This window comes from Fusarium solani (genome assembly GCF_023522795.1).
Source record: "Fusarium solani strain SB1 chromosome Unknown bctg00000012, whole genome shotgun sequence".
NCBI classification, from domain to species: Eukaryota; Fungi; Ascomycota; class Sordariomycetes; order Hypocreales; family Nectriaceae; genus Fusarium; species Fusarium solani.
The window spans coordinates 2,694,855-2,721,307 of NW_027072146.1; the positions used below are offsets into that span (position 1 = coordinate 2,694,855).

At 46.3% G+C, this 26,453-nt stretch overlaps 9 protein-coding genes across 9 annotated transcripts; 4 read left to right on the forward strand and 5 right to left on the reverse strand.

Moving 5' to 3' along the window:
- Positions 1-228: 228 nt before the first annotated feature.
- MRS44_016922 (uncharacterized protein) lies at positions 229-1,968 on the forward strand (the record flags this gene model as incomplete). Its single annotated transcript, XM_046272796.2, has 3 exons — positions 229-629; positions 683-1,763; positions 1,822-1,968. The coding sequence occupies 3 exons, from the start codon at positions 229-231 to the stop codon at positions 1,966-1,968; spliced, it is 1,629 nt and encodes a 542-aa protein (XP_046130475.2).
- A 603-nt stretch (positions 1,969-2,571) lies between these two features.
- On the reverse strand, positions 2,572-5,106 carry MRS44_016923 (uncharacterized protein; the record flags this gene model as incomplete). Its single annotated transcript, XM_046276617.2, has 1 exon — positions 2,572-5,106. The coding sequence occupies one exon, from the start codon at positions 5,104-5,106 to the stop codon at positions 2,572-2,574; it is 2,535 nt and encodes an 844-aa protein (XP_046130474.2).
- A 291-nt stretch (positions 5,107-5,397) lies between these two features.
- Positions 5,398-5,865, reverse strand: MRS44_016924 (uncharacterized protein; the record flags this gene model as incomplete). Its single annotated transcript, XM_065618237.1, has 1 exon — positions 5,398-5,865. The coding sequence occupies one exon, from the start codon at positions 5,863-5,865 to the stop codon at positions 5,398-5,400; it is 468 nt and encodes a 155-aa protein (XP_065474309.1).
- A 111-nt stretch (positions 5,866-5,976) lies between these two features.
- On the reverse strand, positions 5,977-7,314 carry MRS44_016925 (uncharacterized protein; the record flags this gene model as incomplete). The annotated part of the gene is made up of 1 exon (XM_046278635.2): positions 5,977-7,314. One exon carries the CDS (start codon positions 7,312-7,314, stop codon positions 5,977-5,979), a length of 1,338 nt encoding a protein of 445 aa, XP_046130473.2.
- Positions 7,315-8,533: 1,219 nt separating this feature from the next.
- MRS44_016926 (uncharacterized protein) lies at positions 8,534-9,018 on the reverse strand (the record flags this gene model as incomplete). Its single annotated transcript, XM_065618238.1, has 2 exons — positions 8,534-8,770; positions 8,839-9,018. 2 exons carry the CDS (start codon positions 9,016-9,018, stop codon positions 8,534-8,536), a joined length of 417 nt encoding a protein of 138 aa, XP_065474310.1.
- A 485-nt stretch (positions 9,019-9,503) lies between these two features.
- MRS44_016927 (uncharacterized protein) lies at positions 9,504-10,574 on the forward strand (the record flags this gene model as incomplete). Its single annotated transcript, XM_065618239.1, has 1 exon — positions 9,504-10,574. The coding sequence occupies one exon, from the start codon at positions 9,504-9,506 to the stop codon at positions 10,572-10,574; it is 1,071 nt and encodes a 356-aa protein (XP_065474311.1).
- Positions 10,575-11,273: 699 nt separating this feature from the next.
- MRS44_016928 (uncharacterized protein) lies at positions 11,274-12,623 on the reverse strand (the record flags this gene model as incomplete). Its single annotated transcript, XM_046276616.2, has 1 exon — positions 11,274-12,623. The coding sequence occupies one exon, from the start codon at positions 12,621-12,623 to the stop codon at positions 11,274-11,276; it is 1,350 nt and encodes a 449-aa protein (XP_046130471.2).
- Positions 12,624-14,615: 1,992 nt separating this feature from the next.
- On the forward strand, positions 14,616-15,895 carry MRS44_016929 (uncharacterized protein; the record flags this gene model as incomplete). Its single annotated transcript, XM_065618240.1, has 5 exons — positions 14,616-14,673; positions 15,015-15,394; positions 15,451-15,549; positions 15,612-15,665; positions 15,719-15,895. The coding sequence occupies 5 exons, from the start codon at positions 14,616-14,618 to the stop codon at positions 15,893-15,895; spliced, it is 768 nt and encodes a 255-aa protein (XP_065474312.1).
- A 3,588-nt stretch (positions 15,896-19,483) lies between these two features.
- Positions 19,484-21,430, forward strand: MRS44_016930 (uncharacterized protein; the record flags this gene model as incomplete). The annotated part of the gene is made up of 4 exons (XM_065618241.1): positions 19,484-20,120; positions 20,198-20,530; positions 20,590-20,882; positions 20,933-21,430. The coding sequence occupies 4 exons, from the start codon at positions 19,484-19,486 to the stop codon at positions 21,428-21,430; spliced, it is 1,761 nt and encodes a 586-aa protein (XP_065474313.1).
- Positions 21,431-26,453: the final 5,023 nt, after the last annotated feature.

Genomic DNA, 26,453 nt, shown 5'->3' on the forward strand with positions numbered 1-26,453 from the left:
TCAGCAAACAAGGCTATGGGTCAATGGCTGTGCTGGCCCATCCTTTGCGATGAGTGAGCTTCATCGCGAAAGCTGCATATATAAGAGTTAAGATGGCTGGTCAAGAAAAATCATTATCCACAGCAACAATCTTTTAGCTCAGTAACAAAGAACACACTTCCAACACATCATAGCATCATAATCCACAGCAACGGCTCACTCACCAGTAGCTTTCACACGATAACCATCATGAAGCCGCAGAGCGTGTTCCTCAGCCAGCTCCTTGTGGGCTCGGCCTCCGCCTTGACGCTGCCGAATGAGGCCAGGTCGGAAGGCTCCAATTCGTCAGGCATCAACTGGAAGGGATGCGGCGACTTGGACTTCGGCAAAAACGTCAACAGCATTGTCGCGGCCCAGAAGCCCGAATGTGCCAAACTCAAAGTCCCTCTGGACTACACGAGTATGAGCAGCGGCGAAGCTATCGAGCTCCAGTTGATAAGGCACAGGGCCACCAAGAAGCCAGTCAAGGGCAGCGTCATTTACAACCCCGGTGGACCTGGCGGCTCCGGAGTTGAGATCATCGCTGCACAAGGCGTTGGGATGCGAGACATTTTGGGTGGCCACTATGATCTTGTCTCTTTTGACCCGCGGTATGTTGCAACGCTCCTCAGAGCTTCATGATTAGCGGCTGATGTGATCTCAGTGGCACCGGCAAGACCCTCCCCTTTGTGTGTCCTTCGCTAGATTCGTTGGAACCGAACGTGACTGAGGGGGGCAGTCTCGCTCGTCGAGCAAAAGAATTCAATAACCTTCCAGAGGCCGACACCTGGGAGCAGATCAGTACCACGAGCTGGAAGCAGGCAGGCCAGATCGCCGATGCCTGCTATGAGGATTACAACGAGTACGGCCGCTTCATCGGCACTGCCTTTGCAGCTGGAGACATGATCTCTATCGTCGACGCCTTGGACCAAGGCCCCTTTATCAACTACTGGGGCACCTCGTACGGCACCGTCCTCGGACAGACCTTCGCCTCCATGTTCCCCGATCGCATCAACCGCATGATGCTGGACGGTAACCTGCTCGCCGCCGACTACGCCGCCACGACCTGGATCGGCAGCCCCCGCGATACTGAGTTGACGCTTCTGAATGCTTTCAATGAGTGTGTCAAGGCTGGCAAGAAGTTCTGTCCTTTGGCAGAGTACAAGAGTAAGAACACTACTGGCCAGGATCTGATGGACGCCTTCGACAAGGTCTTGGAAGAGCAACTCGGCAAAGAGTCCCCGGCAAAGGGCCTGGCTGTGGACGGTGACGATGCCGTTGCCAAGATCAAAGCCGCCATCTTGAGCAAACTCTACAGGCCGGATCAGATACCAACCGCTATCGAGACAGTCGCCATGGCGCTGAACGGAAGCTGGGCTGAGGCCTTGGCTCCCGGCAAGTCCCAGGAAGAGACGTGGAACCCTAACCCGCTCGCCCTCTTTGGCATCGCTTGCGGAGACTCTTCTTTCCGTGCCGAGTCGGCCGATGATCTGTACTCGCTCTACCAGGCTCACTTGGCCCAGAGCTCCTTTGGAGATTCCCTCGCCGCTACACGTCTGAACTGTGCCCGATGGCGCTTCGAGGCCGCCGAGAAGATCAGCAACGACAAACTCCGAAACATCAAGACTAACTACCCTGTCCTCGTCCTCAACGGTATGTACGATCCTGTCACCCCCGTCAGCCATGCCTGGGAGGTCTCGGCTCGGTTGAGGAACAGCCGAGTCATGGTCTATGAGAGCGCCGGTGTAAGTATCTCCCTTGAAAATAGGCATTAAAAACCCCATATCTAAACGAGTCTTTTAGCACGGATTTGATGTCCACACCTCCAAGTGCTCCAACGACGTTGTTCGCAAGTACTTCCAAGAGGGCGAGCTGCCCAAGGTCGGAACTGTTTGCAAGCCTGACCTGACCGTTTACGAGTTTCTGGCGAAGCAGGCTAAGAAGGAATAGAAGGACGATGAGTAATATTTGGTCTTTGAGGTTGTTGCATATACATTCCTTATAAGCGGGCTTTGCATAGAAATTAGTTTATTAGAGATGATTCTTTTTACACTCCTTCACCAGTCAACCGGCCGTTAGGGTATCTAATATATCTTAGTATAGAGCTAGTCATAGGCAATTAAGAATTATATTTAGAAGTATATAAATATTAATATTTATATAAGTAGTACTTTATAAATAACTCGGGCATGGCATGCTGGACGCGGCCGTATGTGGAGCTGTTTTAGCTTCTCCCAACGCCGCTCAGATTGAGGCAGGCCTTGCAAGAATCCGATCTCCCAAGGGCATTCTTGTTATCGTTAAAAACTACACTGGCGACAAGCTCAATTTTACACTAGCTGCCGAACCCTTTCGCCTCGCCAGCGGTACACCAGTCCGCTTGATCGTCGTGGCTGATGATATCTCCATTGGCCGCACTCGCTCTGCGCTCTACCCTCGTAGGTAGGCGTGGTCTTGCTGGAACTGTTCTGATCCACAAAATTGCGGGCGCCAAATACCAGATGCCACATAATCGTAATCCTTAATAATAGTCACAATCCTATTCTACCTTAGTTACGTGAGCGCCACCCAACTATCTTTTCCAACGTAGCACTCCAAGCCAGCTTTCGTTATATACCCTAGAGCAACTCGACGGAATAATCCGGGCTCACGAACTATCCATAAAACAATAGACATATCGTTGTCTTGATCCACCACATGCATAAAGTCTTGTGAGAACTGACCCAGCCGGCTATACCGATTCAGATACAACACAGCTTCGGCAGATGGAGACGAAAAGTCAAGCTCAGCAATCGGCAACAGCTCTGCTGTGTTAGGTCGATTTCTTGAAAATGTCAATGCCTCTAGGGTTCCGGTATCAACCTTGAGCTCACCAATCATACCACCGTTCTTGCTATCAAGGATAGAGAAGAATTCTAACCCTGCACGATTTGCGAGGTCGGGGCCTTGGATGCGCTCGATGCAAACGTTGTACGTGCGCGAGCAACAGCAAAGAATGACAGGGTCAAGAATGAAAGGGTTTGAGACGGAGATAAACTCGTTTGGTTGCTCATGCATATAGCTTGTTTCTTTGCTGAAGGACGGGTAGCTTCCTGTCTCGAAAGCTCGCGTTGACCATTGGGTAACCTTTGGTCTCACACTCGATCTGGCAACCGCATCGGCCACGTCAAGACCGATGTGCCGTCTATGGCTTTGGTCTTCCACCATAGGTGTACACAGAAACCATTGAACGATCGGTCGGATGCCTGAGTCTGCGATTCGGGTGAAGGGAAAAGTGACTGGGCCCGCCCAACCAGCCCAAGACCATGTAGGTTGTGGTTGGTTTGGATGTGAAGCTGTTCTTCGCCTCAATTGCCCACTTGGCTGCCACATAAGCCCCGATTCGAGAAAGTTGATGGGTATACCGGCTGCAGCCGGCCCCAGCTTCTGCAGGGCGAACATGTTGTACATGCCGGACAATGCACTTAGCACATCATCGTCTCTCGTAAACTGCCGGCGGGAGAGCTGCTCTGCCATTTCGACGTAGCATTCCGATGGGTTCTCGCCGTGAAAAAATGCTGCGACTTTCGGGTCCTCGTCTCGGAGGCTCTTGTAGGTTTCGGCCGGAATTGAAGGGTCCAGTGGAAAATCTTCATTCCAAGAACCGGTGTTGCAACTATAATATGTTCTCTCAGGCAGAAAGTACACGACCTTGGATGAGCAGTTGAGTTCTTGTAGAGTCCAACCTCGGGTGAACCATGTCGTGAAACTGACCAAAGGTTTCAGTTCCGGGCGGTCAAGGCAGAAGTGTTTACCTCCGATCGTATGATACTGGTTGGAGAGCTGGTCTGCTTCGATATCCAAGAGAGGCACCTGGGCGTTCGAGCCTGTGGCAGCAACAATAGTCAACGCTGCGTTGGCATAAATCTCATGCATGCGCCGAATCTCTTTCTTCTGGTCATCTCGATCATCTTGCTTGATGCAAAGGCTATCAATCCAAATAAATCGATGTCCTAGAAACTTTCCAATCTCTATTGCGTCTTGAATAGTCCTGGGGACGCTGATGGAGTGGTGTTGAAGAGAGCCGCGACGCCTGAGGGACTCTGACGTGGTGCTTGTTAGAGTAATAAAGGGTGCCGTCCCCCACACGTAACTGAGGGCTATGTAATCAAAGGATGAACCTTGCGAAACATCGATGACTCGCATTTCCAGCATGTCCACCAGCCTGGATGGCATTTCTGGATATCTCGAGCGACGACAATCCACATGATGGGCGTTGCAGGAATGATAACTGTCCCGCAGCAGATCCAGGTTCCGAGATGTCCCATTATCTGGTTGCGGGAAGGAAACGTGGCTTGGGGGGTCACCAAACATGTCTGTGTAGTCCTTTGGGTGCATGAATAGTTGAGATTCTTCATCGTTGACCTCGTCGCTTTGTTCGAGTGGCAGCCACACGGATATGGCTCCTGTAGAGGGGACAGCATCCACTGAAATCTGAAAGCAATCGTCGTTCTTGTACTGAATCCACTGCCCATTGGCTTCAGAGTCACGACTACCCTCACTATCTTCTGCTTCTTCTGAGGTCGGCTCGGCGTCGAAATCTACCTTTTTGTACAGACTGAGTAATGCGTTCTGTAAATCGGCCGTTGACTTCGGGACAACACCTATCGTCTTGACTTTCCGGAATAGATCCTGCTGCTTTAGGTTCAAAACGAGACGGGTCAACAAGCAACACAGCGGGCAGCCAGGATGAGCCAGAACATGGCTCAAATTTCCGACAACAGTGACATTGGTGCTATCCCGCGCTCCGCCGTAAAAACCCTTGCCTTTGGCTTTGAAGATTTCATTCAGTCGAATCTCGACGGGTTGACACTGGGCACAAAGCGAAGCCGAGGGGCTGATCATGGCAATGATTTCGTGGGTAGAGTGGGCAATTAAGCGCTTGAAACTCTCGATGCTCAGCTGCGACATGGTGGTCGATTCTGTTGATCGCGCTGGCGCTGCACAGACGCGTACACTGCTTCCTAGGAGTATAACATGTGGTAGGCACGTTCTGTGGTATGGTCTGTTCAAGAAGAAGACGGCTATGTTGGGCGGGGAACGGAACATTGTCCTCCCTTTGGGTGCCAGGGTCACGTGCAGAGTCAGACGCGCGAAATTCTCAGAGAAAATAGCAGATAGGTTTGACATGCCGGGAGCATTGCCCCAACGGCGAAAGCACGGGCGTGAATAGTCAAGGTAGAACGGCTCCCTCGAAACACTTTGTCATGAGTTGTCAAGGTCCTGCAGTACTTTAGATAGTGGCCCTTGCATTAAACTCGGTTGACCGCTATAATGACCACTAACAAATTACATAGAGGTACGCATAAAGAAGTCAAATGCCACCCAGTCTTCCATCTCCTATTTATAAGTATCACTTAACCGTTCTCCTGACTTCTTCTTCAAGAGTTCGTGGAGATTAGGTAGCTCAAGCAAATCGAATGATGTCGCCTGGGAGGTGACAAAGATCTTGATAATATCCATGCAAGAGCCATTTGTTTGCAAAACGAGAGGTACCTTCATCTTGATCTTTCCCGTGTAACTCCCTGTGCATTTCCCCGTTTGGGTGTCCTTTGGGTCGCTTTCTGGTGGAATAGGGATATGACAGCCGCCGGAAATATTCTTAATTCGGCCACAGGGGCCCAGGTCGTAGACGTGAGCATAGATAACGCTGCGTCCTGCGTTCTTGACAACTACTTGCAGAGGCCTCCCATGCCGTGCCTCTATCTGCTCACCAGGCTCAAAGGATCGATCTTCCTGCCGCATGTGAACTTGAAATTCCTCCTGAAATGCAGCTAAAGGAGCCTCATTGATCAGGTCTTTCACCATTCTGAACCGCGCCAGATGCTCCAGAGTGTCACAAATGGTTTCAACTTCCGCCTCGCTCCGCTGTACCGCTGGGATATTAAACCCATCCTGCACTGAGCTATGCAGAATTTCTTATTCATTGTTTGGGCCCAGGATGACTTGAACTGTTCGAACTGCCTGAGGTTGGCTGACAGGAACATGGATGCCAAAAGACCTATCCCTCAATGCTTCAAGTAAAGCATTAGAGCAAGGAAGGTCTGGGGCCAGTTGAAAACAGAAGTTGGTTAGGTGAGAGGACGTGAGCGGTTCGGCTACCCATCCGCTCTGAATGTTGTGTGTGACATCAAAGAGTCGCAAGCCAGACGTGAGAGGCCCAGCCTGTACAATCTCCGCAACATAGGCCCCCTTGGCAACGCTATTGTCCATCGAGGTTGAGGGGGCCAAGGTGAACCGGTCGCCCTCGCGGAGGCCGTGGGCTCGACCTGCCAGTAGCTGAATCATTTCAGCACGCTTCACAACACAGACTGCCCTTGTCCCACCCCCTTGGACAACCTTGCCAAAGAAGCCTTGTTCACCGTTCCCGTACAAAACAGGATTTTGGGGCACGCACTGCTGCCGAAATGTAGCGCATATATGGCGATGGATGTGTTTGTGTCTTCTGGTCAGCCCGTGCTCTGACAGAGACTTTGATAGGAAATATGATAAAGCCCCGTGCGGCTTTTCTTTCTCAAACACATCGAAGCCCCCTTTGGCCATTTCTTGGGGGCCGCACGCAGCGAGAATGGTGTACCGGTCAGGACCCATGAGCCAATTGTCCTGCATTGACCCATCGCGGTTTCCTGAGCGGGTTGCCCTATCAATAAGATCGTTGACAGGATCTTGTGGATATGTCGATGGGTCAAGGTCACCGGGGAAGTCATCCGGGAGAAATCGCACATGGGCACCCGTGTTGCTGTCGCGATACACGCTCGCCGAGAAACAGCAGTCAAGGACGAGAGTCACAACCAGCCCTTTGTCAGTAATGCCTTTGAGGAGACCAGCCAATTTCGGACCGCGAAGATACATGTCAGGGCTTTGATCCCCTTTAAGGAGAACCAATGCCAAGTCTCCGGTTAACTTGTTTGACAAGTCCCAGCAGGGCTTCATCCTAGTACCATGGCCAGAGTAGTGTATGTAGACAAAGTCTCCAGGCATCGCCTTGGACTTGACTTTCTCAAACGCCAATGCCACGTTGCGAGATGTTGGCCAGCCATGCTCGAGTTCCGGGTCCTTGGTCTTCATATCTCCCCTTGCATCGGGCTCCTCGCTTGCCGTGAGGCTCTGAATGTGAACCGAACTCATCAAACGCCTCTGAAGGAGTGTCTTGATAGTATCAACATCTCTAACGCAGCTCCTTAGAGGGTTGCTTGGATACGCGTCGATGCCAATGAGGATGGCATAATGGCTGGTGGCGGGGTCGTGACCATCCATAATGATTGGACGGGTGGTTAAAGTTGCTAAAATAACAACGTGCCATAACCTATGCATAGTTATCATAAAGCAGCCTGCCTCTAGTGAAGGGGAGAGTACGTGGTAAGTAGCCAAAAACTACTACTATGGTCGCAAAACAGGGCCTGATCACTCGCTTCACCCATCAGATACACAAAAGCATCAAGGGCTGAGGCAGCAAGACGGCCGCACATCAAAGAGCACTTGAAAGTCAGCAAGGCACCTGCAAGTCAGCAAGGCGTTCCTTGGCACGTCGCCCGGCTGCTGTGCTGTGCCATGAGCTACGGCGAGACCTTGCCACTGGAGTGTGCTTATGCTCCACAGCGGCTAGCTGGGAAGGTAGAAGTTGCCTTGCGATGCACCGCCCACACCCTCAGCTGATCATTTCGCCAGGATATTACAAGCGATCTGGTCCTGGGCAGAAGATCAACTATTGCCCCGGCACAGCATCCATGTTATTGCTATCAAAAGAGCCTCTCTTTGGTAGCTAATATATGCTTGCGGCCTGCCATTCCATAGTAGAACAGAGCTTGGGCCAATCATTCTCTTGGAGAACGCGAACTGGACATGGCCATGCCATCAGGCCGTCACTCGAGTGACCATGAGGGAATATCCACCTGTTGTGGAAAGCCGACTCGTCCTGTGATCGTGATGCCCTGGTTCCCTGAAAGCGGCACGGCAGCGATCGAACACGGTACGTTGCTGCCATCCGAGCGGTGGGCATAACTTGCTAATGCCTCTAGGGGTCGTTAGACAGGCGTGCCAGCACTGTTCAGATGCATTCCATGTCTGGTGGGACTTTCAAAACGAGAAACTGAAATTTGGTCCACCGCGTCAGGGACCGCAGGCGTACCACTCCAGTCATGGGCAACGAGCGGCATTCGACGGGATCGACATTCAAGGCAATGGCAATAATGTCGGCAGTAAGTAGACCGGAGCCTATATTGTCAGGCATAGGCTGACGGATGATGCTACAAAGACATGGCCTTTAACGTTATTTATGTCAACAGCGCAAGATTGCCCCAACCTCTGCAACCAAATAGAATTGAATGGGAGCTTCTCCGAACCAACAGCGGCCAACTACAAGCCCGCCAGGTGGATCAGAACGCCCTGAGCTGGGTTTCCCGGGCCGTTCCGTCCGTCCTTTCTTTTCTTCGAGGGTAGAAGTCAATCGGGTAGTGAGTCTTGATGCAGGAGTCCCTCATGTATCAAATTTGGACAAAAGCAGAACGGCAAAGAAGTCTCCTGTGACCGGGGCCTCTTCCTTCAGGTGGGCATATTCGCCGATTCGCAGCGGCTGACTCGATACCGTTACTGTTCCCTCGGCGGCCGTGTCTATATGTACGGGTATGAGGTCAACTACCCAGTCTTTATCGACGGGGACGGTGGCGGGATCATGAAACTGGATGGCGCTGACGCGATTCTCGATCGGAACGGACTGGGTGGATGCATAAAGAGTCAGGAGTTTTCAGGTGTAGATAGCATGGGCTACGGGATCAACCGTACCGTGACCTCGACCGAGAATTGCTTCAATAGTACCTGGCATACTTCCACCAGACCGTTGATGTTCTTGCAGACTTTGATGACGTCGTTGACTGCTTCGAATTGCGCAGCGGGCGACCTAACCCACGCGGCAACCTGGTCGATGGCGTTTACGGCGGCGGGCGGTAGGGGCTTGATATCCATCGTCTTGGGCTTCTGGGGCTTTGAGCGCGGGTCAGGGAGGTCAGGTAGACAAAAAGGGCTCGATGAGAACCTACAAGGAGCTTCAGAGCAATCCGACAGAAACGAGGCAGCAGTATCACATTATAGCTCATGCCCAAGCCTCGATAGCACAATGACAGGGCGACACAAATCACGCCTCGCAAGGGTTACAAATGCCAAACACAAATAGGCAGACCCTCGCTGCTGCCTCTTGCTGCCCGAAGAAATCAGGCATCTCCCAGCGCTGCAGGTGAGATTGTCGGTGGGTGACAAAGCGACTTGATTGGTCTCCAAGTCAGTTACCGGATTTGAGGCCAGCGAAAAAGACAGTTACAAGATCATAGCCACAGACGACCGAGATGCCGTGGGCATCGCCAAGACGGTTAAATAGGGACAGGTTTTTGGGTTTGGGAATCGGTGGGACAATTTGATATTCCTCCACGGCCCCCGAAACCAACCCAGGAATTATGGAGGTTGTAGGAGCTGTCGCGGCCACATTTCAGCTCCTCGGCATCATCAAAAAGACTGTACAGGTTATAGCTGAGCTTCAGGAACACCTCCAGGATTCATCCAGCCGCGTCAAGGGCTGGCAGGACGAGCTCTCGACGCTATCTGACACGATGGCATGCATACGCCACAGCCCTCGTCTACACACAGGCAATATTGAAACAGTTGTTATCTCAATAGCCCAACGGATTGGATACCTGAGGCAAACCTTTGCGCAAGTCTCGTCGGCGCCTGACCGCTCACCGGTGAAAAAACTTTTCAAAGCTTTCTCTGCTCGAGCTGCCGAATCTCGAATCCTCGACAGTTTTGCTGCCTTGGAACGAGACAAAGCAACTCTGATCTTGACAATCAACACAATATCCGGGACCATTCTAAGCGAATATTTTGCTCAAGCAAAGGAAGATATGCCAGCCTCCTGGGCCACGGACTGCCGCTCTGGTAAGTGGGAGGAGGGAGGATATGCCCATACGTTCTGTGTAGCGGGTATGGATGCTGATCGGAGACGAATAGAGTCCAATATCAAGTTCCTGGAAAGACCGAACGCTACCGATAGTCGACTTGTCCTTCACGCACCTGTACGCTGCCCCTCTCACAATCCAACTTCTTCCAGGCACGATGCTGACGTGACACCAACTTCTCAGGCGCGGTCCTCGACGTCACCTCCGATCATGAACGATGCTCCCAATATCTCCCAGAACGCCAGTTTCCAGAAGATAAAGATACGAGGCAGTAGTCATTTCGTCGGCAACTCCAGTGGCAAGCCCGGTAACAGTACCTTCGAGGAGGTCGATATCGACGGGAGCGGGGTTGTCCTAGGTGTTCTTCGGAGTGACCCATTCCTTGTCAGCCAGGTGACGTCACGGTCGGGCCCTGGTTGGACCATGTATACCATGCCAATGCAACAGAATCCGCCTGCCAATCAGCCGAACATGGGACCTCCTGGCAATGGTTCGACGGCGCCGCTGCAAAAGACTGAAGTTAGAGCTGAGGACACGCAGATGAACGGCCAGGCCACCGGCATGACGGGATGAGCAATGGAGACCATGGTTGGCAGTATGGCTGCCTCCAGTGTCGTCCCTCGATACTACTACCCGCGGTACCTAGGCCCCCAACGAGATATCTGAACTGGCCCCTCAAACTGGTCTTTGCGAGGCGTAGCTAGCACCATATTTTATCAATTTGCATTGAAAATACTCTCTATATGGGTTGCGTAAAGAATGAAGCCTTTCTGCCTGCCAATTAGTTCCTAGTGTTACCTTGAGATAGAAGGAAGTAGGACAGATGTTACCCTGATAGATGATCAGTTATGAACTCTCTAAGGGAGGTAGGTATTCTAGATTAGTTACTTTCCGGGACAGAAGAAGTAGAGCACACGATCTATAGATGAGGTTCAAAACCAATTATAATTCATCTTGCCTATCTCGACAAGAGATGGTCCACGAGCCGAGATTCATAGTGACCCATCGAGGGGCCGGGCTGCAACTACAACAAAGAACAGATTTCTAACACATCATAGCATCATGGCCCAATGCTAACACAGTGCGTCCCATTCATATAGACACTCACATGGACGTGACAGGTCTCGACACCATAGTGGCGTCCTGTCCTGTGATAAATAAGTGCCGTTGGACATGATGGTGAACCCGATGCGGCTGGGTTCTCATGTCAAATCGTCAGCTTCACCGTCTAGAGGCGCGGATAATATGACATTGCATGAAGCATCAATCTTTTTATTCAGTTCTTGAAACAGATGCTAAAGTTTGGCGAAACCAAGGTTCAAAAGTCGCGCGTATCCAGTCTGCTAATTCACGGAGTACGGCAAGAATAGTGTAGAGCCCAATGATACTCTTTGTATCCCCAATTGACATATCCCCAATGATCTCTAGGCGATCGCCGCGGTCACAGGCAAAGAAAAGCTTCCACTCGTGTTCCACCACGAGGACTAATGGCAGACTTACGATAGGATCTGCTTGTTGTTGGAGCAGAGCCCTGATTCGTTTATTCCACGCGGCAGTCCAGACTCCGAGCTGAACTCTCCCCTCTTCGGCTGTTCCTGCAGTCTTTGTCTCGATGCTGACTGCGATAGGCGAGTGCTGGATCGATACATAGGGGGTCTGATTGATGAATTGTCGGTCCTTGGGTTGAGAGGAAACCGCCGCTCGAACCGAGTCTGTTAATGATTCCAGGATGAGGGCAAAGTCGATCATCTTACTCTCGACGTCTACGCCTACATCCGTCTGTGGGAGAAATGGTGAAGCGATGCGAGCCGAGGTGACTACCTCTCTTCTGATTTCGGTATATGGTGCCATGGCAAGCTTGAGTAGTGGAGCATGGACGTCAACGTTCCAAGCTCCTTCGCAGGAACCACGTCGCATACACTCGCGGGCATCACGTTCAATCTCCCTGAGCGCATCAAGCTCGGTCTGGTCAGGGCTTGCATCTTGGCTCGAGTCGTTGGTAAACCAAGTGTCCCGTAGTTTTCGGCCAGTCAGAGAATTGAGCTGAGATCGGACTTGGTGTGGCAAGAAACAATAGTGATCAACTGTGATGTCATATATGCGATCGTATAATGAAGTGACATCCATGGGCAGCTGCTGGTTGGCATCATCCTCAAGTGCCATGTAAAGAACAGGCTTTTCGAGGTAGCGGAGGTTCTGTGTTCGTTTCGCAGGGCTTGTGGACCTCCTTCCGGAAGAAGCGGAACTTTGAGACTGTCGAGACGAGGTCGAGCGGGAGACGGCAGGATGAGGGGGAAGTTGGTAATTGAGAGTTGACAGATTAAATGAGGCGTGAGAGGTGGGCGTCCGGTCGTGGTCTTCAGCGAGACCAGGCCCCTGCCTCACTGGGCTCATGAAGACATCACCATCTTTGGTCCCAGGTGCCGTAGTTTTGCGCTTCTTGGAAGGAGATGAATCCCTCTGCATGACGTAGCTGGAGGCTGGCGGTGTGGGGAACAAGTGAAGTTGAGACGCGTCCTGGTGTTGACAAAGGTCCAAATCGTCGTGTTGATAAGAAGCGTTCGCAATGACCCAGTCAGAAATTCGTACCCAATGTTGGAGTTCAGCTCTTTCAGTGTCCATATCGGTCACAGATTGAGGGATACGATACGGGCGGTATTAGCATCGGGTGTGGTGCAGTAATGATAAGAGCTTGGTGCTTGCGTGTTGATTTGTTTGGGAAGACACGCATTCGTTGGCAGATCAACAGTGCTTACGTACGCCCACTTGACCAATTGCTGCACTAGACATTGTGGCGCATGCATGTGTGGCGGGGCACCCACGCACCATCCCCTGCTCACTGGACAAGGTCTTGGAGGGAAATTAGGTATCTGGACAGTGTTAGATAGGTGCATAATCAGATATCACTGTCACGATGCCCTTCTCTTCCTCAAGATTCAAGTCCTCTATGCAGTATATGTAATTGTATTTGCCACCGTTAATCAGTACAAGAGGCCAGTTAATTAGGGGATGGAAGCGACTATTTCACCTCAGCTTGATGCATCCTTCTTGCCCGATGGAGGGGTCTTGAGACTGACCCAGACGATGCATATTGCAATGCATGTGTCTCCCAGTAATAACGTCTCTCTTTTTCGTAGTGCCCAGTGATATTTACAAGAGCGAAAACTGGGGTGGGCGGCTAAGTTTGCCACAAAACACCACGGATAACTACAACACAAGGACAGCCCTACAAACTCAGTCTTCATTGACAGGACCCGCAGGTGGGCACAAAAACTCCCGATCAGCAAGAAGAAGATATAGGAATGAATATGCGAAGGTTTACTATGATAGTACTCTCGAAACAGGTTGGTGATAATTACCAGCTTCTGTAGCTACCCTACACCACCACAGAGTGCACCTATGAAGACGAGTTAGGATCCATGTATATTAAACGATGCCAACCATTACACGAGAAATGAGGAGTTCCTCCAAGTGCGAGAGTCAATGAGTGTCTGTTCTGACGATAACTTCGCGCGTCACAGCAGTTTGGACAACAAGGGCCTGAACCCTGATCAAGAGATTACGTGGCATAGTGCAACTCATTTCGGCCTTCCCTAAGTGTAGGAAAGCGCAATATAAGGAGGGGAATCGCCAAGCTCTGATGGTTTCAGCAGGAATTCGATTACGGGCACCGTTGATAGAAACTGGTCCAGGACTTCCCAGTCCCTTCACTGGCTAGACGAGGCGGATAGATCTTGGAGATGAAAGAGAATCTTACTCAAAGCGTTTATTATGAAAAGAATGACTCACCATAATATTTTTTGATCACCAATACTGGTAAAGCTGAAATTGTGGCGTAGGGCAACACAAGCCCTGAGTACAGGCCTACGTCAAGTAATACCTGGCAGGAGAAGGCAAGATACCTAAGTGATCTAACCGATTCGTCCAGGAATTGGTTGGTCCATAGGAATAAGCTCTACATGCCCTTTAAACATAGGTGCCTAAGGAAACTCGGCTACTCATAGCAGCATGAGGGGCAGCAGGGGAGTTATCTAGATCTCTCTGAGAGTGAAACTACCACAATTTGAAAACAACCAAATAAGGCTTCCTATCTTACTAGAGTTCTACGGTGGCGTCTATACTTGGTAGCTCTGGGGCTGAGCTGGGGGTCTTTTCCGGTGGAGAGCTTCATAATTTAGTCGCGGTAGAGTGACATAGCCATCACTTCTTATAGTGGCATTGCTCTGTAGATTTCATGGACTTCCATGTCCGACGTATAGGGGCTATGACATGATTTGAGATATTATAGCAGGGTCATCCGGTGAAATAGAAAATGTCAACTAAAAATCACACAAATGGCTGACTGAAGGAGCCTGCGGTAACCATGAAACCATCAACGACGAGAAATGCGAAGATATGCCACACTGATTCGGGTTAGGAAAAAGCGAGCACATGTGACTATAGAAACTTCTATTAATGCTTGTCGAGTCTCTAGAACTTTGATAGTGGGTGGTATTGGCTAGGGAGTAAGAGGAAGGATATCTGCTGGCTGGGACTCAGGAACTCAGAGGGGCATACACCGTTTGATGACGGCTTTGATCAAAAATTTGAAAACGATCGACAGGTTTGGAAATCATGGTTAGGTTTGTGGTGAACAAAGCCGAGTCTGTCTGCGATGGCCTTTGTCGATCAGGTTAAGCGCCCCAATAAAGATTCAATACCACTACAACCTGACAGCGCATAGTTCTTGCAGATGTTCATATAGAGGAACTTTAGTGCGGACACGTATCATCCGAAAGCTCCAAATAAGGAAAACATGCTCTGAAATCACCAATCAAGTCTATTACCAAGACAACCTACAGAACGACGACGGGAAATATCGCACCATAAGACATGCCCAGTCATTCTATTTTACACTCTCGATTAAGCTTACTTATAGTATCAAAATTAAGCCTAAAAGCACATTATGGTATATATAACCCCTCTTAGATGACATTGCTCACCTTTCTAACTTCCAAGGCCATTGATTGTCAGCTTTTGTTGATAAACTCTACCAAAATGCTCGCCGATATTGCTATAACTCTGTGGCCGCAATAACCCCTGTCTTTGCATGCAAGGGATACGAAGGTGGTCTCCCTACACCCACCTCGACCAAGCAGATCTCGGCACCCATTTACGTCAAAAATGGCGAGGTCTTTGATGCTGGCTGGGCCAAGTATGACCGAAACCCTAGCTCTTGCAATGGACAAGTCGAGGGTGGTGAGAAGGACACTGCTTTTGTTGTTGAGAGGGGCGGCACGCTGAGGAACGTCATCATCGGCAAGACTGTTGGAGAAGGTGTCTATTGCAAGGGTGGTGGCTGCAATCTTGAGTTCGTCTGGTTTGAGGACGTCTGCGAGGATGCTATCTCTATCGTAAGTGGCAATTCAAAATGTTCAATCAAGAATGGTGAGACTGACTGAATCTTCAGAAGGAGGACAGGGCCGGAGATATCACCAACATCATTGGTGGCGGTGCTTACCATGCTAGCGACAAGATCATCCAGCACAACGGATGTGGAAAGGTCAACGTACGTATATGCACAAATCACCAGTCCAAGGACTTGTTTCAATGATCCTAATGACTACGCAGATCATCAACTTCTATGCTGAGGATTATGGCAAAGTCTACCGTTCTTGCGGTACTGTAAGTGATGCTTCTTTGTTATACCTACGTGAAAGGTCACTCATCTCAAGTAGTGCGAGAAGTGTGCCCGTGAAGTCTACATCGAGGGTGTGACTGCCCGCAAAGGTGGTGAGGTTGCTGGGATCACAAAGGCCAACGGTGACAAGGCTACACTTGTCAATGTGTGCACTGACGCCAAGACTCCTTGCCAGAACTACAGCGGCCCTGGAAAGAAGGATGGTCCTTGCTAGACTCATACTCAACGACCAAGAGGACTGAAAATCCCTTTTTGTATGCGTACATGACTTGCATGGTTTTGTATCAGACTGTCCTATCGTCGCAGAATGAGACTAGACAAGCACGCAGCGCTCACTGGCATATCTTAGTTTTTTCTATGTAGACACATGAGCTTCAGACATTTGACATTATGATCAAACTTCTTGTTCACTAAGATAGAGCCATACGACTACAGGGGTCGAGCAATAAACCAAGACTTTTTGAAGAGGGGTTTGATGGTGATGGGGTAGAGAATTCTTGAGGAATGTTATTCTGCACCAAATGTCGGTGCAAAACGAATCGTTATCGACGCTCAACAATCTATTTTACTCAAGTTCATCTTAAACTACATGAATTGCTGCTACGCTTGGCTCGGGAGTGTGTTCATTTCATGCAACGATGGCTGTGAAAGCCGATCTGCAGGTGTAACAAAGGGACCAACCGCTGCCTTGCTCGGGACTGTAGCCCCCCCGGATGATTAAGTACTGGCACTGCCAGTATATCCACTGACACGGCTAGATATTTTCCCCTTGATATAACTAAAAGCGCGTAATTCTATAGCGAGGTTAAATAAGGTCAAAGTAAGGGCAAGCACGCAATGACTAAGCTAATATATAAATCTAAGGAGTTCTAAAAGTCTAGGTAAGTATTAATAGTAACTAACGCTAAAACTATAAGAGGCTTATAAATTATAATTAATAATAACTTACCTTTATTTCTTTTACTATATAGCTTAATAAAATAAATAATAGTTATAATTATATTAATAATTTTAAGGAGAAATATAAAGTAAATACTAACTTTAAGCTACCTCTTAATTATAAGATTAGGGATAATAAGTTAAAAAAGTATAAAGATTAGACTTATTAGTATTTATTTCTTATTTTAGAATAAATAAGTAAGGCTTATTAAATATATCTTTAGTAAAGTTTAGAGCCTAAGAAGTTTTTATAAAAATTATTTAAGAAGAAGTAAGGTATTAATAGTTAGTACTAACGGTACTTTTAAGTTTTAATATATCTAAGATATATAAAATAACTTAGAAAAAGTAATTAATTAATATTAGCTAATAAGGGTATAAGTTATAAAGAATATAATAAGTATAATAAGGTATAAAAGACTAATAAAGATTATAATAGCTTAAAGAATATCTTTCTCTTAATTATAAAGATAAGAATAACTTATAGGTAAATATAAAGTAAGGTAGCTTTATAAAGGTAAAATATAATTAAAAAAAAAAAATCTAAAGTAATTAGACTAGAGTTAATATTTATTTTTTACTAGTTTTCTTTATATTTATACCTTATAAATATATTATTTATCTTTTTGTATATTATTATAATTACTTAAAAATAAGTAAATATCTTACTTTATAACTCTTAAGCAGATAAAGGAAATATAAAATATAGCTATAATAATTCCTATTACCTATTTTGCTATTATCTAGATATCGCTTTTAAAAAGCTTTTTTTTTATATATAGAGTTAGAGGTAAATATAAGTAATAATAATAGCTATAAATAATAATATTAGAGCTTACTTTATAGCCTTTATTATTATTAGCGGATAGTAAAAGATATTAAGATATTACTATATATAATAAGCTTTAATGCTCTTAGGGCTATATTTATTAGATATAATATATTAATATTAATATTAAGATAAAGAAATATATTAAGTTATAGTAATAAATTAAGATTATTTAATTTATATTAAGGAATAAGGGATAGTAGCTATAAAGTTAACTATAATATTCTAGGGTAAAAAGAGGGATTATCCCGGTCTAAAGAGTCACTAGTATATTTAATAGCTACTATCTACCCTTCTTTAGTCACCTACTAATTTATTAAATTTTTCTAATTATTCCTTTATTAGTATATATAGCATTTTATTATCTAATTTTTTTTTATCTTAGGTTATAGCATATTCCTATTACTAAGCTAGAAGCAAATAGACCTATAGTAAATTCTAGCGCTATATAGGCTTTGGTATTAAATGTGCACTTAGAGAAGAAAAAATTAGAACTAACTTTTATTTATATAATATTAGCAGAGATTAATTAGATACTCTAAATACTAGAGACTAGCATAGGAGTAAAAAGAGGTTATATCTAGAGTTATAGAAAATAATAGCTAATATTTCTATATATTTATTAATAACTTTTAGTATAGGCTTACTTACTAGCTTATTATAATAAATATATTTTCTTTTTAGCTAAGCTAAGCTAGTATTAGAATAAAGCTTATTACTTCTATATGCTATATTCTTATCTACCTAGTCTAACTTTAATAAACTAATTATAGTAATAAATATATTATACTCGTAATAAGCATCTAAGAGAAGCGCATTAAAATAGTAAATAAAGGAATAATAACCCTAAGGGCGCTATACTATATATAATTCTTAGTAATATAATTATTATTCTAGCTAGGCTTAAATTATTTTTAATATTAAGGTTGGTTAGTTAATGTCTCCTTACGCATATTAGTCCTAATAAGCACTAAAAAGACTAGATCATATGATAGAGTCACTTTGCCCAGTTCGTCAACGTGACGTGCGATCGTAATATAACGTAGTCTTTTGGATCCTGTAGTTTCGTGGCGATGTTATCTACCTACAGCTTTAATATAAGGAGCTCGCTTATGTACAAGGTCTTGAGATCTTAGTGCAGAGCTCTCATCGCGACTTCTGGCTCTGGGTTCGACATCATGAGTCCAAGAAACTTCAAGCCTAGGGGAAGGTCTGGTCCGAACGCGTGATTCTTCGCCGTCCACATCGTTTTCAGTACCTGTAACTCTTAGCACCGTCGATAGGCTCATGATCTGCCATTGGATAGAGACGAAGTATTTCACTGACTGAACTAGGTAGCGGATAGCTGACACTACATGGACGGTATATGTCAAGACTTCTTTGGGCAAGACGTGAGTGAGTATTGCAAACATGTCTTTTACTGAGAATTCAGCCCACCAGCCCAGCGCCCTCGGTCTTTCAACCTCGTGACTTGGGATCAATGTTACGCTTCTGTATGCATGACATCTTGAACATACGATCCTGTTTACTGCCAAGCATAGTTCCCACATCAACGTTCCATTTCCCCGGGCGATTCATTGGCCAAAACCTGCTTTTGTGTGGACTAACTAATTTACACGTGCTCAACCCCTTTGGGCACAAACAGAAACCTGCCTCGGCTCTGGATCGTCAGGGTGCAAGTGGCGGGGCAAAGACCGGAATTGGTGCTTCCGACGAAAGCAACCTTGTTGGGATTGCCGTGATGACGGATATTTGACAAGTCTAACAAGCGTTGCGGTTTTGGGGGTACAACTCCGGTGCGGACCGCCAGATCCGGGGAGGATATGTAGATCGCCGCCGATCTTGGAATGTTTCGGGGCCAGCTCAAAGTCCGCCATCAAACAACTGCCGAGGGTAATCCACAAGACACGCAATAGGAGTCGATCTCACTATGGCTGCAATACTCAGGTATTTCAGGGCCGCAGTCCCGGATTTTGACAAGAAGTTTTGATTGTTACCTCATTGTCAAGTCTGCATCTCGCCTGAGCACTTACAATGAGACTCACCAATCTCTTGGCCACCGCTGGCACCTTTGCCTCCGCCGCTCTAGCGGTAGAGCTCACGGGTTACGAGTATGTCGTTGTTGGTTCAGGGGCCGGTGGCGGTCCCCTTGCCGCCCGACTTGCCCTAGCGGGACACAAGACACTGCTCATTGACGCCGGAGACGACCAAGGCGAGAGCCTCAACTACACAGTCCCAGCCTACTCAGCGAGGGCATCCGAAGATGAGGACATTGCCTGGAACTTCTTTGTTCGCCACTATGCCGACGACGACAGACAGGTTCGGGATTATAAGACCACCTATGAGACACCGGATGGTGGCGAATACACCGGTCTTGACCCTCCCAAGGGTTCCAAGATCAAGGGCACTCTATATCCTCGAACCGCCACATTGGGTGGCTGCACCGCCCACAACGCCCTCATTGCCCTCTATCCGTGGAAGAGCGACTTTGAGTACATTGCAAGCTTGACAGGCGACTCTTCCTGGTCTGTCGACAACATGCGCAAGTACTTTGTTCGCATGGAAGACAACAACTACCTCCTCCCTGGAAAGCCCGGCCACGGTTACGACGGCTGGCTCAGCACCGAAACTGCTCCCCTCACAATTGCTCTGGAGGACCCCCAGTTGTTGAGTCTCATCACCGGTGGAGCGTTTGCGCTCGGCAATTTGACCGACAACATCATCAACGTGGCACTCTCCTTGCTGGAGACGCCAACTCCGATTCCGACAGCAGAGATGCTAAGGGCGGCTACTTCCAAGCTCCCATTCACTCAAAGAATGGCATCCGCATTGGCCCGCGAGAGTTCATCCTCGCGGTGCGAGATGCAAAGGATTCTAACGGCAAGAAGAAGTATCCTTTGGATGTGCGCATGAACTGCCACGTCACAAAGGTTGTTTTCGACAAGTCTGAGGATACCCCCCGTGCTACCGGTGTCGAGTTCCTTGATGGAAGGGGCATCTACAAGGCCAGCCCTCTCTCCCGATCCGCCGGTACCGGCAAGCCTGGCTCTGTCACAGCGTCAAAGGAAGTGATTGTGGCCGGTGGAACATACAACACTCCTCAGATCCTGAAACTGAGCGGCATTGGGCCAGCTGATGAGCTGAAGAAGTCGACATTCCGGTCGTGGCAGACCTTCCCGGAGTTGGCACCAACCTGCAGGACCACTACGAGATTGTGGTCCAATCGCAGATCCCCAAGAACTTCAGTGCCCTGCACGGCTGCACCTTTGGCGGCGGACCCGACGACAAGTGCTTGGACCAGTGGGAGAAGCCCCTCCTCGGATTGACCCTCAACAAGGGCACATATACCTCTTCCGGCCTTCCCGTCGCCATGCTCTACAAGAGTTCTGCGGCCGACAGAGGAGACTGGGACGTCTTTGCCTTTGGCGGCCCCGTCAACTTCCGCGGTTACTTCCCCGGCTACAGCGTCAACGCTACAGCCAGACACGACACCTTCTCGTGGGCTATCTTGAAGGGCCAGCCCGCAACCAGGCTGGAACCGTCACCCTGCGCTCCGACGACCCGCTGGATGTCCCGGACATTACATACAACTATTTCGACACAGGCAGCGGAGACTACGAGAAAGACTTGCAGGCCCTGGCTGAGGCGGTCGACCTCACCCGAGACGCGTTTGACCGTCAACTTGTGCCAACTAAGGAAGTTCTGCCGGGATCTTCGGTCAAGACCAAGGAGGAGATCGACAACTACATCAAGAACACTGCTTGGGGACACCATGCTAGCTCTACCTGCCCCATTGGCGCAGATGATGACCAAATGGCTGTCTTGGACTCCAAGTTCCGAGTCCGTGGTGTCAAGGGACTCCGTGTGGTTGATGCTTCCGTCTACCCGAGAATCCCGGGAACCTTCACTGCCGTTTCGACCTTTATCGTCGCTGAAAAGGCAGCAGATGATATTCTCAACGAGCTCTCATACTCATACTAGGTTGCACACAGTTATCGGTCCAGGGGACCCACATAAAACATTAATCTAATAACAATATACCTACTTGACGGTAGTTAGTAATTTATTCACTCTTTATTTCATACTCCGCCTTGTAACCACCGATCGTGCAGTGATGAACAATGATTTAAAATGGTAAGCTAATCTCGTCTCTAAAAGCTGAGACGCAGCACATATGGCAAGCTCGGATAGCTTGAGATACATCAAATAGGAGGTTCCATCCCCTCCTAGCATTCATGAAAGTCAGTGAGTCCTAACTGCCGCAATATGCCTCAACCCATATGTAGTTAGCCTCGCCCTAGTATCATTGCAGTTAAAAAAAACCCTAAATAGGTCCTAGTTAGGGTTAAAAGTTATACCTCTTTGGCTTATTTATATTATGAGCCTTAAATAATTTAGAACCTTATTATTAAACTTATTATTTTTTTTACCTTAGACCTACCTAACCCTAGGTTTAGGTATCTATATGCCCTTAACCTCTCTAACCTCTAAGCCTTTATCTCTCTTTGTCTTTTTAATTTATTTTTTTTAATTTTTATTTATACTCCTTTAGCTACTTTTTAATTAAATCTAATTATTAATTATTCACTTAAAACTCTTTTATTTTTATCTTTTTTTTTTAATTAATTACTTTCTTTACCTTTTATACCTTAACCCTTTTATTTAATATAATAACTTAAGCCCTTATCTCTTTTTACTTAGTATTTCTTACCCTATCATCTATTAAAAACGTCGGCTAAGCTACCGACGTTTTTTTTATATAGGGGAAATTTTTTACGCTAGCAGACTATAGGGCAGCCGACGTTTTTTTTCTCGACTAGCCGATATTTTCTAGAAAAGAGGGTTCCTATAGGGTTAAGGCTCTACAAAAGAGATATATATAACTTTAAGCTATAAGGATTTTAGAAATAAAGTTCTTTTTTCTTATATCTTACTTCTTAATTTTTTTAGAATTATTTAAAGATAAAAAAGAGGAATTTTGATGGGGTAGTTAATGTAATTAGCGCTATGCTAAAATTTCCTAACCACCGCTATAACTTAGCTATCTAGCCACACTAACTACCTCGCTAGCCATAATTAAGGTAATTCCTTAGCTAATAAGCTTTAACCTCTATATTCTTTCTTTTTTTTACCTCTTTATAAAGACTTTAATTCTTCTTAGCTATTTACTTCTAATTTCTATCTTTATTTCTATCTTTATTATCTAAAAGCCTTATCTATTTATATCTTAGTTATCTATAAAGTCTATAATTATAGATATTTTACTTATATCCCGGCTTTTTCCCTTCTAATTTATAAGACTTATAAAACCATAGTTCTTTTTAACTAAATTTAATAATACCTCCGCCAATAGCCTCATTAGCTTTCCCTCCAAGAGATTAAGCCTACCCTAGAGCAGGCTACTAAGCTTAATCTTCTTCAGGGCCAGAAGGACCTTATAAGACTACCTAAGCCTATTCCTCTAGGCCCTCCTATCTCATAACTTAGAGAGCCTATGCAATAAGGCTTCCGCTGTACCTTTAAGCCTAGCTACTTCTATATTAGCTCCTAGCTACGCCGAATTAGAGAGCACTTATAGGTCTTTCATAAGGTCAAACAAAAGGGTCAAAAGGGCCAGCCTTCTAAGGCAGCAGCCTCGTAGCCTTTTATAGCTACTGAAAGCTATTAGCGAGCCGGCATAGCCTATTAGCAACTCTTTAAGCAAGGGCCTCGCAGTGAATACTTTAAGGTCTTGCTAGAAAGTGATAGCTCTAAAGCTCTCTCTCTTCTAGAAGCTAAGGCTACCTTTGAGGCCTAAGCCCTAGCTATTAGAAGTAAGAAGGCCAGGGCTATAGAGCAGCTAAATAACTTTACTGCTCCTAACCCTTAGCTTTGAAGGCTAGGATTAGCAAGGCACTTAGCTAACTTTAGTGGGGAAAAGGACTTCCTAAGAGAGCTACTTTCTCTTAACCTTACCTTAACTAAAGAGTCTCTAGAAAAGACCTCTAAGCTAGATTGCTTTTTCCTCTTATGGGCTTTTAAGGAGCTTATTTAAGAAGCTATAGGCCTTATAGCTTTTAATAAGATTCCTCTAAATACTCTCTTTAAGGTTAACCGGTAAGATGCCTCGCAGCTAATAAAAAAGCCCTTTAGCTATAGGTATAAGAAGGCTATGTAAGACTACTATGCTATAATAGCAAAGTAGCTTCTAGTTTATACCTTCTACTGCCTTAACCTAGAGCCCATAGAGAGGCTACCTTTTAAAGCAAGTTAGTAGTAACTAGCTAGCTATAAGGCTCTATCTAATAACCTTAATGACTTAGAAGAGGCCTGGCTCTTAGCTAAAGGCAACTTCTCTAGCTATAAGGTTATAGAGCTTTATAAGGGGGTAAAAGAAAGGACCTTAGCGCTTTTTATCTTGATCCTAGATTATTAGACTAAGGATAGTAAATTTAATAGCGTTATAGTCTCCCTTTCTTACTATGCTTAGTATATCCCCTAATGGCTCTTAGCTAGGCTTTGAGACCTTTACCCCTTTTCTCTCTGCCTTAGTATTTATTTCTAGGCTGCTTATCTTGCGGGAAGTAGCTAAAAAGAGAAATAAGGCTATCTAGTAGTATACCGACTTAGAAGCTCTCTCAGAAGCTCGAGAGGTAAGCCCTAGTTATTTTAAGCTTATATAAGAGCTTATAACTAGGTATATACTAAATAGCCCGGCTTGTCACGACCTGATAAAACACTTGTTACGTGACCAATGGGGGATCCACTGTTACCTACTAATCAAGGCGCGATTACCCCTAGGAGCCGAATGATCACGGTGATCACTTCGTGATTACCTATGATCACTTATACGATCACTCTAATCAACCTCTTAGAATAAGTGATCATAGCAAAATCCCTAAGTATATAAAACATACTCATTGTACTCTCTTATATAGTAGCTACCTTAGCTATCAATATAACTTAGTTATACTTAATACCTTTAAGCATATTACTAGACGTGACTTACATCCAGTCTAAGACAACGCAATATTCTCCACTGCTAATATAAACCTAGTATAACCGGTTTATCCCTTGGGAATACACACATGATCGTCACATGTTAATAGCTCTTATTTAGTGGATTACTCGCGTTACCTTGAATAATATCGAACATAATAGCTACTTAGGCAACTCCCGCGAATAACCACTAGTAGGTCCCACTTATTAATCACCTACCTGCCGCACCCGCTTAAGCCGCTCTAACCGACGAGGAGATAGAAGACGGGGATAGCTCGGACGAAAAAGAAAATAAACAACTTCGAGCTCAGATTACCGCTATGAGCGCCGAAATGGACGTTATGCGCGAACTTATTGAAAGAATAGGTGAAACCTAGCGCGCCTAGAACGCAGAATACTTAGATAACGTCTAGAACGTTAGCAATATGGCGGCTACTGCTATGAATGGAAGGGATATAAGAGAAATCCTAAAGCTAAACCCCCTAGAACCCTTTAATAGAACCGCCTATAAGCTGCCGATATTCCTTACTTAGCTAAGGGCGTTTATGATATACTACCTAACGCAGTTTACCCTGCCTACCAGCAAGGTTTAGTACGCCGCAGGAAGACTTAAGAACCACGCCGCCGCATGGTTTGAACCCGTCATAAGGGAATACCTCACGGCCCTAGCTAGCTAACATTTGCCTCGCACCCGTTACCTCTACTCGGACTATAAAGCCTTCGAGGTAGCACTCTGATAAGCCTTTAGAACTATTAATGAAAAAGCATAAGCCAAAAGGGAAATTAAGGTACTCTGATAGACTTGATCTGCCTCGGAGTATGGAATAAAGTACCTCTAACTGGCTTCGAAGCTTAACTAAAATTAGGAACCCTTAATGTCCCTTTTCTTTGATAGACTTAAGAAAGAAGTATAGTTAAAACTCTATAAAGAAAAACGACCCAATGACCTTATTGAGTATATTAGCAGGGCAGTTAAAATTGACGACTAGTAGTTCTCTTAGAAGAAACTCCAAAACCCCAAGTTTGGCAACAACAAAGCCAATAACCCACGGTTCAACGCTAACCAAGGTAAGAAGAGAAATAGCAACACCTCTTATAGCACCGAAGCCGGCCCTATGGTACTCGGAGCCACATAGAAAGGCAAATAAGACTACCGCGGCCTCAAATGCTATTACTGCCATAAGATAAATCACATCGAGAAGGTTTGCTATAAGAAATAACGAGATATTAAGGAAGGACGCTACCAACCTAACCAACGACGATCCCTCCCGGAAGGAAAGAAATATATTAACGCGGCTCGTTAAGCCCAATGGGAAGACAAGGAACCCCAAACCGCGACTCGATCAACCAAGCTCATTGCAATGTCGCGAAGCGGATACGATATGCCTAGAAAAAGTCAGGATAAATATAAATAAATACTAGACATAGGAGTATCCCATAGTTAGGTAAGACGCCCTAGGAAGCAGCTAAAGGAAACCTAGGACATGCAGTGGCAACTACTCCTAGAACTAACAAAATAAGGGAACCCCATGCCATACGCGACGAATGGCAGGAAGGTTACCATCGCGGTCACCCGGAAGCTTAAATAGAAGAAAGAAGCAACACCAGCAGAACAGGAACAATAGACGCCCCTGATACTAGCCGAGCAAGCAGACTACGAGGAAGCCGCCGCAGAAGGCTTCTACTATAAGAAATGGGTCATAGGATATAATAAATATTCCTTGCTACTATCTATTATATACCGCAGAGATTGTTAGCAGGATAACCCTATATAATGCAACCGCAACTTATGCCCACGATACTAGATTAAGGCGTCATAAGAATACGACGAAACCTATAAATAATAGGAATAAGCCCGCGACAATAGAAAACCCCGACGGACGGATTAGCTCACCTGAGCAAATAGCGAAGATATCTACCAAACTAGGTTTAAATATAAAATAAAGAAACTACAGAGGGAATTACGTGAATTATATACTTAATAATAGAAAGCAAGGAAGAGCGACGAAGAGCTATGGAAAGAAAA